This window comes from Lathyrus oleraceus, chromosome 3 (assembly GCF_024323335.1).
Source record: "Lathyrus oleraceus cultivar Zhongwan6 chromosome 3, CAAS_Psat_ZW6_1.0, whole genome shotgun sequence".
NCBI lineage: Eukaryota > Viridiplantae > Streptophyta > Magnoliopsida > Fabales > Fabaceae > Lathyrus > Lathyrus oleraceus.
The window spans coordinates 318,407,694-318,428,090 of NC_066581.1; the positions used below are offsets into that span (position 1 = coordinate 318,407,694).

Below are 20,397 nucleotides of genomic sequence, written 5' to 3' on the forward strand. Positions count from 1 at the left end.
CTGAGCCTATACTACAACTATTGAAAGATTCAGATTCAGATGATGTTGATGCAACCCAATATAGAAGACCTATTGGGTTACTACAATACCTTTGTCACACAAGGCCTGACTTAGCATACATTGTAGGTATGGTAAGTAGATTCATGCAGAAGTCAAAGGTATCACATCTAACAGCGGCGAAGAGGACACTAAGGTATCTGAAATGAACTCTCGACTACGACATTTTGTTTCCTGTAGCTGATGAAAGAAAAGAATACAAACTAGTGGGATACACCGGCTCAAGTTGGTGTAGTGATGCTGAGAATCGAAAAGCCACAAGTGGCTATGTGTGTATGCTGGGTGGTGCACTAGTTGCTTGGAGTTCGAGAAAGGAGCCAGTAGTGGCACTATCATCGTGCGAAGCTAAATACATAGCTGCTTCCCTTTGTGCATGTAAAACAACGTGGATGGTTAATTTGGTCAAAGAGATAACAGCGAAGAGTCATGGAGCAATTACCATGAAGATTGACAACATGTCAGCTATCAATCTTGCGAAGAATCTGATAGCACATGGTCGAAGCGAGCACATCGAAATGAGGTTCCATTATCTTCGAGAGTAGGTAGCAGATGGGAAGATGAATGTGGAACACGACAGAATTGAAAATCAGATTGCAGATATCATGACGAAGGGAGTGTAGGTCGAAGTGTTCAAAAAACCAAGAGCTATGATGAATGTAGATAGCTTAGACACAATGAATTAGGTGGTGTGTTGAATTGTAATTCCTTGTGTCGAAGCAGGTTGCTCAACAGAAACAATGAAGTGTCGAATCACCTAGCGTGTTGAATTGTATTAGTATGTCGAAGTATCGAAGCATATTTCTTCACACAGGATTTCGACTTAGGCTTATTTTTAGTAGTGTTAACTATTTTGGACTTTTATAGTTATGGGTTTTGGCTTAGTGAGTAAGCTAACTTAAATTTATAAATAGAGGGTATAACCCTTATTCTTGTAATGTTGTATTCATAACATTGTATTCATAGAATTTTGCAGTTGCAAAGCGAATAAAGAAATTTTCCACATGTTGTGGGTATAGAGAAACTCTTCAGAAAATATTTTTCTTCTCCATCGTTCTTTCTTTTTTTTATCAACTGTTTTTCTCTTTTTCATTGTCATTTTGTAGATGATAACAATCTTATTTATTAATATTGATAGAAATTCTTCATAACATTATCAATTGAATATATAATATTTTTTTAAATTACTTATAATATATTAAACAACACATAATATGTAACAAATGAATACTCACCTTTTCACCCTCCATTATCATTTCTAAACCGGTAATAATACTGGGATCATTAAAGGCATTAACTCTCCACAAAAGTATAACATGAACTTTGATATGTCAATTCAATTTGGAAGGGACAGTGAAGAAAATCATGTTGATAGGTAGTGTTATTCTGAAAAAAAAATTATACCTTAAATATAAGAATTTAAATATATTTAATGTTTTTATTTACAAACTATTCTTGTATTAATTATCTTTTTAATTTATAAATGAACCGAAATTCGTTTAAATCATGATAACAGCATGCCGGGTAAATGTGAACTTGCTGAACTATATAATTTCTGATTTAGAAAAACAATATAAAAAGATAAAGTGGACAAAAAAATAAGAACTCGTAAACACATAACTATTCCAACCTCTTTCTAACAATAGGAAATGGATTCCCGGTTGTCAAATAGTAACCGGTAATCTCAACTATTTGATTGTTATGATTGTTTATATATGTTTATTAAATTTTAAATTTGGGCCTTTTAATTTTAATCCTATGGCCCATAAAATTTCAACGGCGTGACAGTGTGCTTTCTCGACTGCATGCGATTATGGTCTGAAACTCTAATAATATGTAATGACCAATTTAGAAATATTGATTTTCCCTTTGAATACCATAATAATCAATCTTTATTTTCGTGAATATGCGTATAATTGCTGTTTTAATCAAATAAACTTAATGTGAATTAGGTTTAAAAGGAACCAAATTATAAATTAGATCAAATAGAAAAATTTATGTTATAGCTAGAGAGATGAAAAAAAAAATGTAAGTTGGAAAATTCTCACTAGATTAAAAATGTTAAACATACATTCTTAAAAAATGTATACACTTGAAGTTTGATGAATCTCTTTGTACTCTAAACTAGTGAAACAAACCAAGCAGGACAAATAAAAAGAAAAAAGAGAGATGGTCACATAAAAAGAAATCGTGAAGCGGTTAAAAGTTGAGTTTTAGTGTATTTGTATTAGAATCATGATGAGAGATGTGAATGAGTTCAATAGTAGAATTTATTATTGGAGTTATTGCGAACGGTAATTGAAAAACCAAAGAATATCAAAGGTCTAAACATGAGAAATCACCAATTATAAAAAGAAAATGGAAGAAGAAAGTTAATGGTTGTCCACTTTGTCTTGAAATTGCTGTCTTCACGAGTAAATGATATATATATATATATATATATATATATATATATATATATATATATATATATATATATATATATATATATATATATATATATATATATATATATATATATATATATATATATATATTGCCAAGGGCAGCCTAATATTGTGTCATGGGTCAGTCTCAGTGATCATCATAGAGCTGATGTACTGGCCCGTAGGGGTCTTCGATTAATAAAGTCGGTCAATGCTACTATATACCATTGGATGACCTCCAAAATAGTCGGGACTCCTTCTGTTTTGAACACTGTGAATGCAGTAACTCAAGCTGACATCACAATTAGTAATCCTCCGGATTGGGAGATTCCACTAGTAGGCCCGGAGAAGAGGGTATGCAGCTCTTTCGAGGGATGTTCGGTTCCTCTATATGAGTGTCTCTTCACCAGGTTAGGGATACGCTTTCACTTCTCTGATTTTGAGGTGGTCGTGATGAACCATAAAAAAGTTTCTCATCGTAGCTCCATCTTGGAGCTTAGACTTTCATGAAGGTGTTCCAGCTTTGCAACGAGTACAAGTCTTGGAAATCTTAATTAAGGCTCTTGAATTTTTTTTCTATAGCTCGTACTTCGCTGGATGATGTCTGAGATAAAGGATTGATCTCCCTTCGTCTTCAAGTGCCTCAGTTTAGTTATTTTGTCTTTCATTGAGGTGATTTCTTGGAGTTTTTCATATTGGTGAAACCTGTCACTTATGAGGCTTATCTGGTCTTCTGTTCGTCTCTAGCTCCGGCAGGAAGTGCCAGTTCTTGCATAAGGGGTTTTCGGAATTATTTTATAGAGTTCATTTCCACCGGTCTATTCCTTTCTACCATTTCGGGCTAACTCCTCGGTCTCCCGAGGAAGTCAAGATGAAAAAGGATTTATATGTTTGGTATCTGGGGCTCAGATATGAAGAAGGATTTGGTCCCGACGAAGTACATTTTTTTCAGCAAAATAAAATGTGAATAGATACTTATGCGATAATTAATGTTCCTGATCATTCTGAGAGACAAAAATTTCTTGGGTGAAGATGGGGATCCGTTCGCCCTTTTTTTAACAGTGTGATTTGTATCTTGTAGATATCATGGATCGGTTGGGTCAGTTGTGGAAAGCTCTGACACTCACCAATGATCAAGGCCTTACAGATGGTTTGTTTATCTGGGTGCCGGTCGCACCTGTTGTTTCTTATACTTCTGCTCTAGATGCTCGAATTCCTGTTATGGAGGTTGTCCCAATGGTAGTTGCAAATATCATCTCGACCACAACTCCTGAGGAGGATGAGTCGACCACTATGGTGACTAGTTTTTCTATTCAATAAATTTCACTATCTCCTTCCCCTGCCAAGAGGAGTCGGGGTGACAGACTATCTACTCTTGTTGAAGGAGGTTCTTCCATAAGTGCTCGCTTGTCGGAGGGTGGAGAGCAGAAGGCTCTCACTCCTTTTTTTCGGCTTCCTACTATTCTTCCATCCCGAGTACCTAGCACCCCGAAGGAGTTTGTTGTCACCATGGAAATTAAGGACTTAGATTTTGTTCGGGATTTGTTTGCAACTGACAAGTGAAGCCTTTTTATAGATGCTTCCTGTAGCTATTTTAGCTATTGTCTATGATAATGTTCTAGGGTCTAGAGAACTTTCGAGGGAACATAATGAATTGAGGGAGAGGTACGAGGCCCTTGAGCGGAAAAATTCTCATGCTGAAAAGGAATTGGTTGAACTACAAGCGAGTGTTAATGCCCTTAACTCTTTACAGGAAGATGTAGATCAATACGATCGTCCGTCTACTTTGGATTCTCAGATATAGAGGTTGAAGGTTTATCTTGTTGATGGAGAGAAATACTGTAAGAAGTTTTTTGAGGATGCGGCTGAAGTGTGTCGCGAATTCGAAGTGGATCGTAAAGTTCTTCAGCAGAAGAAGGATGATCAGATCAGTCTTTTGAAAGTTCTCGGTGAGGCGGTGGCTGATAGACGACAAAAATCCCACGAATCTCTTCAATAGTCTCTACAAGACGTGTGTGGTGTCCAAGATGAGGTTTTGGACCAGGCACGTGAGTTTTATCCTGACCTTCCATTACGGCTGACCAACTAGATCTAAGATCCTTTTTTTCCTTCTTTCTTTATTTTATTTTCTTGTAAGATTTGGCATGACCTTCGTGTCTCGTTTTGTAAACAATATATTCATATATGTATTTTAGTTATTATGTTTAGCATGCTTGTGATCTTTGGTATAGTATTTCTCTTTACTCAACCGTTGTCATTGTCCAGAAGGGATCCAAGTAGAACTAGGATTCGAGGAAAGTTGGGGCTTGCTTTTGAGCCCTATAATTTGCATAATTTGTTTGCTATAGAGAGTAGTAAATAATATTTTCTTAAAGTGTAAATGATCTTAACTCTTTTGTGAATTTGTGTATGATTATTTTTCTTAAGAGTGTGTTGTGTTAAGATGTAGGCATTTTCTTGATGGGATGCCGAGGTAATAGCATGTGAATGTACTCGGAATGTGCTTGCACATAGGAATACATGGATACAATTTGATGCTTCCATATGTTGGATCAAAACTCGTAAAATATGAGCTTGGCTTTGGGCGTTTATGCTCACAAATGTTTTCTCTAAGTATTTCATGTTGAACCGGCTAGACACAACCATGCCTTTATCACGTTTATATGGATAAGGAACGTGTCTGATTAACCGTGGTTATGTTTTTAATTATACTTATAGACGAAGGATATGAAACCGACTAGAAGCAACCATGCTTTGAACTATGCTTCGCGTCACAAAGGATTATTCCCGCCTAAAGTAATTGGATCCCTGCCTCGGCCCCCAAAGCGATAGCTCGGATCGAGATGGACGTCTTTAGGCTTCACCAGCTCGCCTTTGGATTGGCTATATTCGAAGGGAGGGGGTGCCAATGACTCTTGAAAGCGTGTATTTATTTGACAAGGGGTATTTGAATATTGTATTCGGAAGTTCAAAGCGTCTCCGATAGCACCCATGAGGGAATTGGTTGATATAGTCAGCCATGCAAAGCGTCTTCGACAGCTCCCCTGGATTATGAAGATGCATAAGGCACTATGGGGAGTTACTTTTTGTAGCCGTGTGTATAAAGCATTTCCAACAGCACACCTGAATTCTAAAGACGCACAAGGCGCTGAGGGGAATTGATTATTGTAGTCGGACGTACAAAGTGTTTTCGACAGCACCCTTGAATATTCATGGAGGTAAAGTGCCAGGGGTATTGATTATTATAGTCATATGTGCAAAGCGTCTTTGACATCACCCCATAATATTTACGCCGGGCATCAACTACATTGGTTGTTCCCTAGTTCGTTGCTACGTGCATTCGTGTTTTTGGTGCCCTAAATAAGGGGCAAGGCAAAAAGCAGAACATAAAGAGTATAATAATAATATGTGTATATACTTCATTTCACTATTATATAATCAATTTACAAATACATTAATTCAATCTTGCAATCAAACACAAATATATACCGACACTTGCCCTCAAATGCGTTGTCTGGGTGTCTTGATGGTCGGTAGAGTTGGAGGACGGGGCCTTTGGCTTGGGAAGTGTCGGCTTTTGTTGTAGCATTTTCTGGGATTTGCTCTCGGGTTAAGATGGAATGGCATCTTTGGACTTGGGGTCGTTTTGATACATCTGTGATTCTTGTGTATTATCCAGGATTAAATGGATTCTAGTCGGTATTTGTAGTGCCCGAAGGACCTCCGACGTGCTCTTGGGCTTGTACCGCGCAGAATCTCCTAGGCGGTTATACCTAATGTGTTTTGCCAGACGTGGGTCGTCCTTCTTCCTGACTCGCACCTCGATTTCCCTTCTAATTTTCCCTTGGGGATATAGTCGGGGTGTTGGGTATTTTCCCATCCGACAGAGAGTCATGTGTCCCTTCCTTACTCCATCAACTAAATATACATCTGATTACTTGATCACCTGAGTTACCCCACATTCAGTATTACTCTTCATCTCATAACTCCCTTATCATTCTGTATTCTTGGATCCTTGTTGATTATTCGGGATTGGGCTCTTGTTGTTACGATGATGAGACATCCGACGTTGGCCGGTCATGGCGGTATTTGTGCCGCCAAATCTCCTGGAAGTGATTTCTTTTATTCTTTCTTGAGTCTGTGGTGAAATTTTGCTTGGATCGGACATGGTCTATCACGAGGTTCATTCGGTGGAGAAGAACCCATAACGCTACTCGATTGGTGGCGAAATGACACTCAATAGATCTCAGACCCGTCAATCCGAGCCCGAGTGTTTGGAAGGTCGTAAACCTGAATACAGATCTATAAGATCATGTTAGTATATTTTCACAGTAGTTCGAAACCGATATGAACACTTGATCAGAGTTACATCGAAGTTCGGTGGATCCAAATGAAACAGATCTGAGATTTTGGCTTCTTGAGATTTCGATTTCCTTGCTTGAGACGTTTTTGGAGTTCATATCAGAAGACCGAATGTGGAATCATGGGAATCGCAGAAATGGTAAGTCGATTCCCATATACGACGCCATTATTCTATTGCTGAACTAGAAACGGAGAGGATTACGGTTGACCTGGGGTACCTACATGGTTAACACCCCAACATCCAAGTCCGATTAAGGTTCAAGATAGTGATAATGAAAGTGAAGATTAGAGATTGTGTACCTGAAAACCCTTTGCGAAAGTATTTATACCTTAGACCTGATGGAGCATGTTGGATAATGAGTCTCGTGTATTTGGGCCTTTGGGCGATGTGAAGCAGTTAGTCCATGACCTTTGGCCGACACGATATATATATATATATATATATATATATATATATATTCTAAAAAATAGAAAACATTGAAAATTATATTTTTAGCATGTGATGAAAACTTACCATTTGTGAATGTTTTTACCCAAATAACCTAGTTTTTAAAATAAAAAAAATCATAAAATAACCCACATTTCAAATTATTTCCCAAGCTACCCCATTTTCCAAAAAAAAACTCGTCAAAGCATTGGTGTCAGACCAATTGGCGCATACACCCAAATTTTAAGAGGAGGCGCTAATTGGATTGGTGCATGCACCTAGTGCACCAATCCAATTGGTGCCTATATGTAGTGTTATAGTGTTGGCTCCAATTGGCTTGGAACCAATGTGTGTTATGTTTTTTTAGTATAAATAGAGGTGCTTTTCACCATTTCAACTTCACACCTCTTTTCATAATCTTTTTTTCCTTCTTAGTATCAATAGCCCTATCATGATCGTTAAAAGAAACGGGCATGTAATTTATACCGCAACGAAGCCTTTGATGAAAAATTTTTTTTTGAAACCTCCAAAGTTTCGAGCATCTTGAAAGGAGTTTGAAAAGTTGGTTAGACGGAGAGATTAATGATGAAGAAAATATTAGAAGTATCGAGAGACTTGTCTCTTACATCTCAATTACAGATGACAACAATGATATGCAACGAATATGGGATCAAGTTAGAGATGATAGTGATGTTAGGGATATGATATTTGAATTAGATGATATTATTTTGATTATTGTCATATCTTAAATATGTTGTGGTGTTATATCTCAAGTCTTGTATTTGTTGTTTGTGTTGTTGTTTTTAAGTGTGTTTAAGTTGGTGTGATGTTTGTTATTAACATTGTTATAACAAAAAATATTAATATATCAAAATCTAAGGTTACAAAAATTGAAAGGAAAGAATAAATCATGATGCAGAGATTGCTCCGATATTGGGACATTTTTTTCAATAGTGTCTGGGCTGACGACATATACTACATAATCTTATCATTTTATCAGTCGTTTCCTTTTCTATTCTAATACACGTGTTGTTTGGGCGAACTTTTTTCTTTCTTCGCATCTCATCATTATGCAAAACTATGTCTCCTTGATATAGAGGCCAATATTCTTCCATTACTAGCATTGTGAAGCTTTTGTTATAGACATTCATAACGTTGATGGATTTGTAAATATCTGATAGGTGGTTGTAAGCATTTTGGCCTTGTAGACATGCATGAAAGAATCCAGGCACGTCATAGCCATTTAGCCTATGAGAATCCTATCATGCGCAATCTATGAACGCGCCCGTCAGTTTGGCGTTGACTCTTAATTTTTGAACATGGTCGCCAATTGAGATGACACCACATTAATGCTTGCATGGTACCTATTACATGTTGTTCCCTATAAATAGCCATAACCTTTGTATCCATTTTTCATCAACAACATTACTTATCTCTCATATTTTCATCAGTAACCAACACTTTAATTCATATTTCTCATTGCATAAAAAATATCGCTACTGACTATGGGTGAATTGCACAGAGGAACTGTCACCAACATTGCGACTTAGTTAAGTGCTTATGAAAAAACATATTTTTTTTCTTTCTAACTCACTTTTTTTTATGAAAAAACTTTTTTTCCTTTTTTAAGGATGTTTCTAAGTTTCGTGCTCGTGTTCACGAATTTGTTGCCATCGACGAGTTGATTCAACCTTATGTCGACCTCGCCGATTTTGGACATGTTAGCAAAATCATGTCTTGATCGGTTGATAATAAGTTTATACTAGCTTTATGTGAATGATGACATCCCGAGACATACACTTCTTGGTTTCTAACCGGTGAATGTACCGTAATGTTATAAGACATGTACATGTTATTGGAGCTGCCTATTGAGGGTAAGGCGGTAAATGAAAAATCCAACTATGCAAATTCAATTTGTATGGAACTCTTGAGTGCCGACTTGTTAGATGATAACCCGAGAGGTCAAGGTATATTGCTTTCACGCCTTAAGGTACATTACAACGATTTAGAGTTAGATGAAAATTCTACCGAACAAGTTCGAATAATAAAAATTAGGTGTTATATTATACTTTTAATTAATTTACTTTTATTTTTCGAAGGTAGTGGTTCTAGTATGCATGTTATGTATTACCCTTATTAAGACATGTTGATAATATAAGAAGTTATAGTTAGGGGTCCGATTGTTTGGCTTATCTCTATAGCTCTTTGTGTAAAAATGCACACAAAGATACATTTACATTTTCTGGATGCGGTGTTTTGCTCCAAGCACAGGATTGGTCCAAACTACCATCCCTAACGTCTGTCAACGACAACTCATTCACATTCCCATATGCACAAAAGTAAGTTTTTAACAATAATTATATTTGCTACTGATAATAAGAAAATAAGATTATGAAAAAAAGTATGGAGTTGAAATGGTGAAAAACACCTCTATTTATACTGAAAAAATACAACACACATCGGTGTCAAGCCAATTGGCGCCAACACCATACCATTACACATATGCGCCAATTGGATTGACAACACTAGATGTAGACGTCAATCCAATTGATGTTTCCTCTTAAAATTTGGGTGCAAGCGTCAATTGGTGTGACACCAATGTTTTGACGAGTTTTTTTTAAAGTGGGATAGTTTGAGAAGTAATTCGAAATGTGAGTTATTTTAATTTTTTTTAACTGAATTATTTGGATAAAAAATTCACCATTTGTGACCGAATTTAAAAATGATTTAGGAGATAAATTGAAGCAAATTATTTTGTTTTAATATATAGAGGACATATATAATAAAAAGTGACATATATATCCCACGAGATAAGCAACTCACCAATTCACTAGTGCTATTTTTTTATATATATTTTATTTTCTAAAATAAATAAATATAGAACTACTAGTGATTTATCACACAACTCAATTATATTTTTACTTCACTTTAAAACTGAGAATGAATCAAATCAATTCGAATATAATTTAAAATTTGATTTGAAAATTAAATCCTTAAACCACCTCAATGAATCAAATAAATTGAATATGAATAAAAACTTAAATTTTGTTAATTAAATAAGTTGAATTTAAATTATAGTCATTAAATTTGTTAGTCAATTTGATTATATATAAGAAGAATTCGATTATATATAATAAACGTTATATTAATTCTAAGATTTACTCCAAATCTTAATTCTATATTTTTTTAACTTAATAGTTTTAATTGATTATTTATATTCTTCCACGCGAGCAAAATATTTCTAAACATAATTATATATAAATAAAATCAACATTATATAAACAATTGCTTTTAAAAATAATTTAAAAATCAACATATATCTTGTAATTTATTCTTTAAATTAAAAAAAACAAATTTATCTTCTAAATTCAAGAATTTCTTTTTGGAAATTATTTTAATAAAAAAATGAGCATGATATAAAAATATCTATGTAATACAGTTCGATTTAAATAGTCTCTGAAAAATCAAGAAATTCAGTATAATATGAATATGACTAATTAACTTAATTAACTTGAATATAGTTTCAAACTTGATTCAACAATTAGATTGTTGAACTTGGTTCTTAAACCAAATAAGTTGAATATGAGCACACACAAAAAACGACTTTTCGTTAATTAAATAAGTTGACTTAAACTCTCTATAGTTCAACTAATTAGGTTTATAAGTTAACTCGATTATATGTATCGACTCCAATAATAGATTTTATTTCAATCTTAACCCTCTATTTTCTTCCAATCTTATAACTTATATTTTATTTCAATATTTTTCTTTTAAAAAATATTATTTTAAAATGTCAAATATATGAAAACAGAAATAGATTTAAAAATACGTCTTATAAGTCCGTGAAACAAACGAGTCTAATCAAGTTGTTCGTGATTTTAAAACAAGTCAAATGTGAGCTTAAAAAAACATGTTGAACTTGAATCAAGTTTTGAACTAAACCAATTCTTATCAAGTCGAGTCGAGCTGAGGTTGGTTCGACTCGACTCGACTCGACTCATTTTCAGCCCTAAATATGAACGAATTTTATGAAAGAGAATCCAAACACACATCTTCTTATTTTAATGAAATTCATATCGATTTGGATGCGTTTGGATCTTTTTTTTAAATCTTCGATATCCAACTTTGTGACTAACTAATCTAAAGGGATCAATTCCACCTGTTTAAAATTAGAGAAAGTTCTTGTTGAGTTTCAAGTGTGAAAGTACATCCCACATCAACTAGAAATGTAGAAAATATTGAATTTATAAGAGAGATGACACGTATCTCTGTTACCTAAATTTTTTTGAATAGATACATAACGTCAAAAATCTCTTGAAACCATAAGCGTTTGACCCATTAACAACTCTCATACCTAACAAGATTCAAAATATATCTTCTTATTTTTCTCTAATTTTTCTCTTACTTTCATTACTTCAATATTCTTTCTTCTCGCTTTCTTCCCTCTCATTTTCTTTTCCAGTCCAAACACACCCTCTGTCTTCCTTAGACTAGTCAACCCACAACATTATATAAATAAATAAAATCGACATTATATAAATTTTATTGATTTTTTATATAATTCATGCGAGCAAAATATTTTTCATTGATTTTTTAAATAAATAAAATCCTCTTACTTTCATTGATTTTTTATATTCTTCATGCGAACAAAATATTTCTAAACATAATTATATAAATAATGCCTTTTAAGAAAATAATTTAAAAATTGACATATATCTTCTAATTTAAAATAAATATATATCTTTTAAATTTTAAAAAAATAAAATATATATTCTAAATTTCTTTTTATTTGAAAATTATTTTAATAAAAAAATGAGCATCATATAAAAATATCTTTGAATTTAATATATATATATATATATATATATATATATATATATATATATATATATATATATATATATATATATATATATATATATATATATATTCAATTCGATTTGAATATTCTCTGGAAAAATCAATTAGAAATTCAATATGATATGAATATGGTTAATGAATTGAACTAACTTGAATATAGTTTCAAACTTGATTCAACAATTAGATCGTAATATGAGAAAAAAATGATGTTCATTAATTAAATGAGTTAACTTGAACTATGTATAGTTCACCTAATTGGACTTATAAGTTAACTCGATTATATGTATTTCAAGAGTAGGTTTTAAAGACTTACTCCAAATCTTAACCCTCTATTTTCTTCCAATCTTATAACTTATATTTTATTTCAATCTATTTCTTTTTAAAAATATTATTTTAAAATGTCAAATATATGAAAACAAAAATACATTTAAAAAACGACTTATCAGTCAGTGAAGCAAACGAGTCGAATCAAGTTGTTCGTGATCTTAAAACAAGTCGAGTATGAGCTTAAAAAAAAATCATGTCGAACTCGAATTGAATTTTGAACTAAACCAATTTTTATTGAATCGAGCCGAGCTGAGGCGAGTTCGACTCGATTTGACTCATTTCCAGTCCTAGATATGAACAAATTTTATGAAAGAGAATCCAAACACCTATCTTCTTACTTTAATACAATTCAGATCAATTTAGATCCGTTTAGATTTATTTTTTTTGAATTCTTCATATCTGACTTTGCGACTAACTAATCCAAAACGATAATCCCGTCTGGTTAAAATCAGAGAAAATTCCTCTTGGGTTTCAAGTGTGAAAGTGCATCCCACATCACTAGGAATTGAGAAAATATTAAGTTTATAAGAGAGGTGACACATATCTCTATTATTTTAAAAAATTTAAAATTATGAATAAATATGTAACGGAAAAAATCTCTTGAAGCCATAACTGTTTGACTCATTAACAATTCTCATACCAAACAAGATTCAAAAGATAAAACAAGATTCAAAAGATATTTTCTTATTTTTCTCTTAACATTTCTCTTACTTTCATTACTTCAACATTCTTTCTTCTCCCTTTCTTCCCTCTCCTTTTCTTTTCCAATCCAAACACACCCTCTGTCTCTCCTTAGACTAGTCAAACCCACAACTCTTGACTTTTGACCAACTATGTTTATTCAACAGTCAAACAAATCTTCACCTTCTCGGAAACAACATCTCCCAAGACTTTTGATACTCCCTTCAACACATTCAATCATTCACCTCCTCGTATTTTCTCTCCCTTATATCTCACCACCCTCCTTTCCTCTTCTTACACCTCAATTCAAAAACCAAGACTTCAAAATTCTTCTTTTGACTAACACATAAAAATCCATTCATTCTCTATCAAAAACAGTAACATAACATGACTATGGATGATCAACATCATCATCATCATAATAACTGGGAAGTTTCTGAACTTAATGATGTTCCTAAGTTCAAATCTGTTCAACCACCTTCACTTCCTCTTTCTCAATCACCAATTTCACCTTCTTTTAACTTACCCTTTTCATCTACTTTTAGCCCAACTGATTTCTTAATCTCACCTTTCTTTCTTTCTTCTCCAAATGTAAGTTTCTAACTTGATCATGTTTTTTTGTTTAGGAAATTAACAAATTTTTTATGACGTTTCTAATTCTTGTCTGTTTTCTTTTGTTGTTTTGTTTATGTTTTAGGTTTTTGCTTCTCCAACTACTGAGGCTTTTGCTAACCAGAGCTTCAACTGGAATAAGAACAGTTTAGGGGAAGAAGACCAACAAGGTGGTGACAAGAAGGATGAGAAAAACTACTCTGATTTCTCTTTTCCAACTCAAACCAAACATGAACCTGTCTTTCAATCTTCCTCAAACATGTTTTTACCGGTAAGCAACTTTAATCATTTTTGTGTCATTTATTTGGGTACTTTTTGAATATACAACTTAATTAAGTGCTTATTCTATAAGTTGTTTTTGAATATAGAACTTAGTTTATTGTTGGCTTTGGACCTGTCATAGATTTTTTATTTCTATGCTAATTGAATATTTGTTATATTTTAACAACAGGAACCAGTTAGGAAACAAGACATATGGAAATTCAATGAGCCTGCAAAGATAACCGATTTTTCGTCCGAAAGGACGGCAACAAAATCTGAATTCGCTTCAACTCAGAGCTTTTCCACAGAAATAGTACTAAGTAAACCAGAAACACATGGTAACTCAGTCAATGGATCTGGCTATGTTAACTATAATGCATCGCAATCTGTTAGAGAACAAAAGAGATCAGAAGATGGATTCAATTGGAGAAAATACGGACAGAAACAAGTGAAAGGAAGTGAAAATCCACGAAGTTATTACAAGTGCACGCATCCGAGTTGCTCGATGAAGAAGAAAGTTGAAAGGGATTTGGATGGACAAATTACTGAAATTGTGTATAAGGGAACTCATAACCACCCTAAGCCTCAGTCTAACAGAAGAACAAACTCTCAACCTTCTTCATCGTGCACGAACTCGGGTATTTCTGATCAATCAGCGATGGACCGTGTTTCTATACAAGAAGATTCTTCGGCATCTGTGGGCGAGGAAGAGTTTGAGCAAACATCACAAACTAGTTATTCTGGTGGAAATGACGACGCCCTTGGACCCGATGCCAAAAGATGGTAAGATATAAGAAAAGTTAAAGTCTAATGACTTCAGTCGTGATTTTAGAATGGAATTGTTTGGTGCATTTCGTAAAACTAATTATGAGTCTCGATGTTGCAGGAAGGGTGATGTTGAAAATGATGGCTATTCCGCTGCTGGTAGTAGAACTGTTAAAGAACCTAGAGTTGTAGTTCAAACTATGAGTGAAATTGATATACTTGATGATGGCTTTAGGTGGAGGAAATATGGACAGAAAGTTGTTAAAGGAAATCCTAACGCAAGGTAAATTAATCGACGAAAACAAAGACCCTGGTTGTTACAAATGCATTTCGATTTGTTACCAATACCAAAACCTTAACGTATTCGTTTGTTTAAAATCTGCAGAAGCTATTACAAATGCACTGCCCCTGGTTGTTCAGTGAGAAAACACGTTGAGCGAGCTGCACATGATATCAAAGCTGTGATCACAACTTACGAAGGGAAACACAACCACGACGTACCAGCTGCACGCGGTGCTGCAGGTTACAACATGAACAGAAATTCCATGAACAACAGCATCATACCAGCACCTATTAGGCCATCAGCAGTGAACTGTTATTCAAACGCATCAAGTTTCACAAATTCACTTTATAATAAAACCGGTCTTCCTACCAACGCAAACCACGAGTCATTTCAACCAGACATGTTGCAGGGTCATGGAAGGCTTGGATATTCATCTCTCGGAAGATCAATGGATTCATCCACCAACCATTCACAATACTCAGACGCAACGTACTTAAAGGCTAAGGATGAGAGGAAAGACGACTCATTCCTTCAGTCATTTCTATCAAAAGACTATTAAATTTGGCACCAAAACTTCGAATGTAGGATTTTATTTATTCAATTCATAGAAGATTATAAACATAGAATCATCAATCTTTACTAGTTTACTTGAATGAACTTAGTCACAGGCACTACATTCATAGAAGAAACAAAAACAATGAGTTGACTAATGAGCACTGTTATTCTTTTGTTGTATTTATATGAAGAATTACATATTATTTGTATTTGTATATGAAATCAATATTACGTATTCTTTCACTGTAACTGTAACGCACACGGCCAAAGGGAGGAGAATTTCTGACTCCCTTTAACAACATTGGTATACATCAAAAGCGATTTACAGAAATGAAATTGAAGTGTGAAACAAAATATGGAGAATTTCGTTGTAGTTTCAGATATAGGACTGAGCTGATAGTTTGTAGCCAGATATGAGAGCCGATGCTGCCAAACACAAGAAGGCGAAAATCGACATGCTAATGGCTGTAGATGAAGCATCTGTGAATATATTGTCTGCACCTTCCCGCATTCTATTTGTCATTGGAATTGCTGAAGATGCTGATGATATCAAAAAATATGCCATTATCTGCAACACCAAAAAAACATTGCAACATTCAAACACTGCAACCAAACAAACATTCAACCACTTGATCACAATCTGAACCGATTTCAATCTAACCAAGGCATTGATTTTCAGAAAATTCAGTGACACTCTCACTATCCTCAGTATCATAGTCATGTTACATAAATGTAACACCATATAGAAATGAATGACATGACAAACCTGATCACCGAAAAAGTCAATGATAGTTGCCAAACTTGGTTTAATCAATTGCTTTCCAGTAGAAAGTTCGTGAATTTGACGAAAAACTTGAGCTCCAGTATACAAACTTGACAAAATCCCAATTGCCAGCAAATACCTATAAAATTAAAATCATATTCAAGCTCATTATCAAGAAACTATAAACTATGAAGCATTAGCACAAACACGTCACAATCACGGGACACGTCAATATCGCTAATAATCTTAAAAGATGAGTTGTGTTAGTATACTACTGAGTGAGACAATAGACATTTGTTCAGTATTGGTGCTATACACTAAAAAATGGAACAACTCAAATGAACATTAAACAAAAAATTAAATTTTGATTCAAACCCATTAATCTAAACGCAAAATGATCTAAAGGGGTTTATGATATCTACCTATACTCTTCATATTTATCAAAATCCCTCCAATCGCCATGTTTGTTGCTAGCCATTACAATGAAACAAATAAGAGAGAAAAGCAAAGCGATCCCTCTCAATCCCAAGGATCCTCTCTTTATCAAGTCTTCCCTCTTCCACCGCTTCAATATCCCTGCTATGCCTTCGGTCGGCGGCGGTGGGTTTTCCCGATCAGTCACATCTGGCGCCGGTGGTGGAGTCTGAATGTGTATCCTCGGGGGAGATGAATCTTCTTCGATGTTGGACATTTTCTGAGGATGTTTTTTACTTTTTTAATGTTAAAAATTGTAGTATTTAGATTCAGATATGAAGGATTGAATTGAAAATTGAAAAGAAGAATAGAACAAGAAACTGAAGTTTGTTTTGTTGGGTTGTCTTTTTATTATTTTTTTAATGATTAGTTTCGTGTGTTGCATACATTGTGTTTGGTTTAGGTTGAGGTGGCACTATATCGGTAAAATCGTTATGGAAGTTGTTAAAGAGGTTTCTAGATAAGGGCCAATGTGAGAGCGCGTTAAGTTAATGAGTGCATTGGTGGACGAGTTTGAAGTACGACAAAAACATTGCCAGCTTCTTCTAGTTGTAGGCAACATTCAATTTGGTCTTTTACCACATACTACATTTATAGAAAAATGATGTTAAAATTATAATACAAAAAATGTTTCTAGATATTAGTATTTGTTTAGAAGAATAAAAATTACACTGTTTTATTTTAAATCGATTCTCTTAGTTTCGATTTTTAGACATTATGAAAATATTTTGACCAATCGTACAATTTTTCAACTTTTCATTTTTATATTAAGAGTTTTTTATTTCAAAAAATAAAACTTATAATTGCCAATACATACAACTTTTCAGTTTAATCAAATTGGATATACTTTTTCGTTAATAAATTTTAAAAATATTTATATTGTAGACTATGAATAATAAATGATAAAATATAAAAGATAAGAAATATGGTTCCTAAAGGTTGAATCTTTGATTAATAATTTATGTTGAACTAATCTAAGAAGAAGAATTAATTGAAGCATCGACCGAGAATAAGAGTTCACTTATTCAATCTAAGTGAGTAGAAAGAAGAAGAACTCTATTTATTCAATGAATTCAAATGAAATATGCGTGAAAATGAAAGGGTAGTTGTAACTAACTATAACTTTAGTTATTTTTCTAATCAAGTATTAACTAAGCTTAATCAAGAATTAATGGAGCTTTAGATCCTAAGAGCCACTCTCAAGCTGAACTTGGTAAATGTTTATCATGTCCAGTTTGGATACAAAGTTATTGAATTTAGGAGTTGGTTGAGCCTTTGTCAAGAAATTTGCAAATTGCTCTTATGCTTAGATGAAGAAGACACGTTAAGTCTTGCTGAACCTTTTCACGCATTCACGCAGAAGGTGGGAGTCTATCTCTAAATATTTTGTCCTCTTATGAAAAATCAAATTGAAAGCAATTTGCATCGCGCTTTGACTATTGCTAACTCACAATTTATGATTTATTACATACCTTAACACTTGAACTTATCTTTTTAATTCAATTATTTATTAGTTCAATTTAATGCATTTTATTTATTTTTAGTAGATTATAAAGAGCACAATATGCACTCTCGGTTGTTAGTTTTTATGTGTTTGTGTTAGTCTGGAAATTTTAGCTGAAGAATTCGACAAAGAATGATAATGATCATGTTTCAAAAATGCTAAGTGTAAAGAGACTCAATCATAGTTTTGACATACTAACCATATCAACTAGGATGGTTTGACCAATTTATCAGATGATCTAGGATATAATGTATTTTAACGCCTATGAATCCTGGTTTGAAGGAGTCTCAAGAACAAATCCTCAAGATAAGGATCACTTTCTCTTCAAAACATGTCCAGAATCTCGAAAAGGTTTGTAAAAATCAACTCTTCGATAAGTGTCGAGTTTGACACGTCCATCAAATGGCGGGGACTTAGTGTGAGTTTTAGTCTAGAAGTCAGCCAAACTAGGGATGTCTAGACAACACTATAAGAGTTGATTAGAGATTCTCGACATAGACAATTATAGGGTTCAAAGGCAATTATCAATGTGATGGATGATTTATAACAGTTGAAACATTAAAGACACGTGGAAGCAAACTAGAAAGTTGAAGCCCACATAAATGGATACGTGTCGAGTGTAACACCCCAGAAACTTTATTAAAATTTTAATTGACTTTTGGTGTGCTTTATGATCCATTTGTGTTATTATTTAGAGTTTTAATAAAATAAAATAAGACTTTTTTAATAAAATAGAATAATAATCGAAAATAGGAAGAGTTGTGATTATTTAGAAATATTGGGCTAAATAATGGGAATTAGAAAAATAAGGGAAATTAATATGAATAAGTAAAATAAAAATAAAAATCCAATTTTATAAAAGGGTGAGAGAAGTTTAGAACGTGTTATTAGAGCAAAAACAAGGAGAAGAGTTGAGGCAACCCTAAGAGAGAAATTTTCAAGGCTAGGAACTCATATAACCAAAAGCTTCAAGCTTAATCAGGTAGGGGGAATTGTTTCATAATGGTGTAAGCTTAAGGGATAAAAGAGAATTCCTTTGCCCATTTTCTATTTTATGGTGTTGTTGCTTGAATTGTATGAGGTTTGTGCAAAACCTCCATAATCATGTGGATTGTGAATTCTTTTTTCATGGTGTTAACGCTGATTTTATTGTTACTAATGTGAAATTCGTATGAATCTATGCTGTAAAAATCTATTGTTAATGTTCACATGCTATATGATGAATTGATGAAGAAAAACATGAATATTTGATGTGATATATGTTAGATTTATGTCCTTCCATGTGAAATATGTTGTTTATATGTATAAATAGAATTTTGAATTTTTATCGATATGAAACCGGGTAAAGAAATCGATATCTAGAGCTTTCCATGGCCGAAAATACAGAAAATCATATTCTGCAACGGTGATGGGCGTCACCTGAGCGACGATCCAACTGTCACTGCATCTGGGACGAATACACCAGATCGTCACCAATGATGGACGTCACGCACATGATGGTCGAACCGTCAATACTTTGTTACAAAGGCTACTTCACTAGACCGCCAGGGATGACAAGTGAGTGTTCATAGGGGCGGCGACCATAAGGGTTGTGACGGCCAGACCGTTAGCCCTCTGTTGACCGATTTTTTTTAATGTTTTGTCTAACTTTTAGCAGAGGTTCTAATTCCTCGATTTAATTCATTATGTTAAGTGATTATTTATTGAGAAAATGATTATGATTGATTATTAAAGACTGAATTGTTAACTTCCTTGTGATGAGGCAATGTTGAATATTGATGGTTTAAGGTTCAAGGTGAATGAATGTTAGCCATAACATACAGTGATTGATGTGAATTATATTTTAGGCTTGAAAGGACCAGTGTTAGCCTTAACAGGCAGTGTTGAGGACCACTCAGTAAAATTACTCTGTTATCCAATGTTGGAACAAGATTGTTCATATCTCTTGGATTTTGATGATAATAAAGTACTTAAAGAACAAATGAGTATACTAACATATGCTCAAGTGTGCAGGATCATAAGCATATATTGCATTATAAATAA

General features: G+C 33.7%; 2 protein-coding genes across 3 annotated transcripts; one reads left to right on the forward strand and one right to left on the reverse strand.

Moving 5' to 3' along the window:
- Positions 1 to 13,372: 13,372 nt before the first annotated feature.
- On the forward strand, positions 13,373 to 15,862 carry LOC127127378 (probable WRKY transcription factor 33). Its single transcript, XM_051056550.1, has 5 exons — positions 13,373 to 13,728; positions 13,835 to 14,020; positions 14,201 to 14,793; positions 14,897 to 15,058; positions 15,161 to 15,862. The coding sequence occupies exons 1-5, from the start codon at positions 13,525 to 13,527 to the stop codon at positions 15,615 to 15,617; spliced, it is 1,602 nt and encodes a 533-aa protein (XP_050912507.1). The 5' UTR covers positions 13,373 to 13,524; the 3' UTR covers positions 15,618 to 15,862.
- LOC127127380 (CASP-like protein 4B1) lies at positions 15,761 to 17,297 on the reverse strand. Of its 2 annotated transcripts, XM_051056552.1 has the most exons (3): positions 16,799 to 17,287; positions 16,380 to 16,515; positions 15,761 to 16,181 (listed from the first exon to the last, which is right to left on the reverse strand). In XM_051056552.1, the coding sequence occupies exons 1-3, from the start codon at positions 17,065 to 17,067 to the stop codon at positions 15,990 to 15,992; spliced, it is 597 nt and encodes a 198-aa protein (XP_050912509.1). In that variant the 5' UTR covers positions 17,068 to 17,287; the 3' UTR covers positions 15,761 to 15,989. The 2 variants fall into 2 exon arrangements, with proteins under 2 accessions (XP_050912509.1, XP_050912508.1); XM_051056551.1 differs by having other exon boundaries at positions 15,761 to 16,515; positions 16,799 to 17,297.
- Positions 17,298 to 20,397: the final 3,100 nt, after the last annotated feature.

What these genes read in the sequence shown, in the direction of transcription:
- LOC127127378 (XM_051056550.1), top strand. Translation starts at nt 13,525, where the DNA reads ATGACTATGGATGATCAACATCATCATCATCATAATAACTGGGAAGTT. An exon ending in TCTTTCTTTCTTCTCCAAAT is followed by an intron (nt 13,729 to 13,834) that starts GTAAGTTTCTAA and finishes TTTATGTTTTAG; the next exon opens with GTTTTTGCTTCTCCAACTAC. An exon ending in GGACCCGATGCCAAAAGATG is followed by an intron (nt 14,794 to 14,896) that starts GTAAGATATAAG and finishes TCGATGTTGCAG; the next exon opens with GAAGGGTGATGTTGAAAATG.
- LOC127127380 (XM_051056551.1), bottom strand. Translation starts at nt 17,067, where the DNA reads ATGTCCAACATCGAAGAAGATTCATCTCCCCCGAGGATACACATTCAG. An exon ending in GATAAATATGAAGAGTATAG is followed by an intron (nt 16,516 to 16,798) that starts GTAGATATCATA and finishes TTAATTTTATAG; the next exon opens with GTATTTGCTGGCAATTGGGA.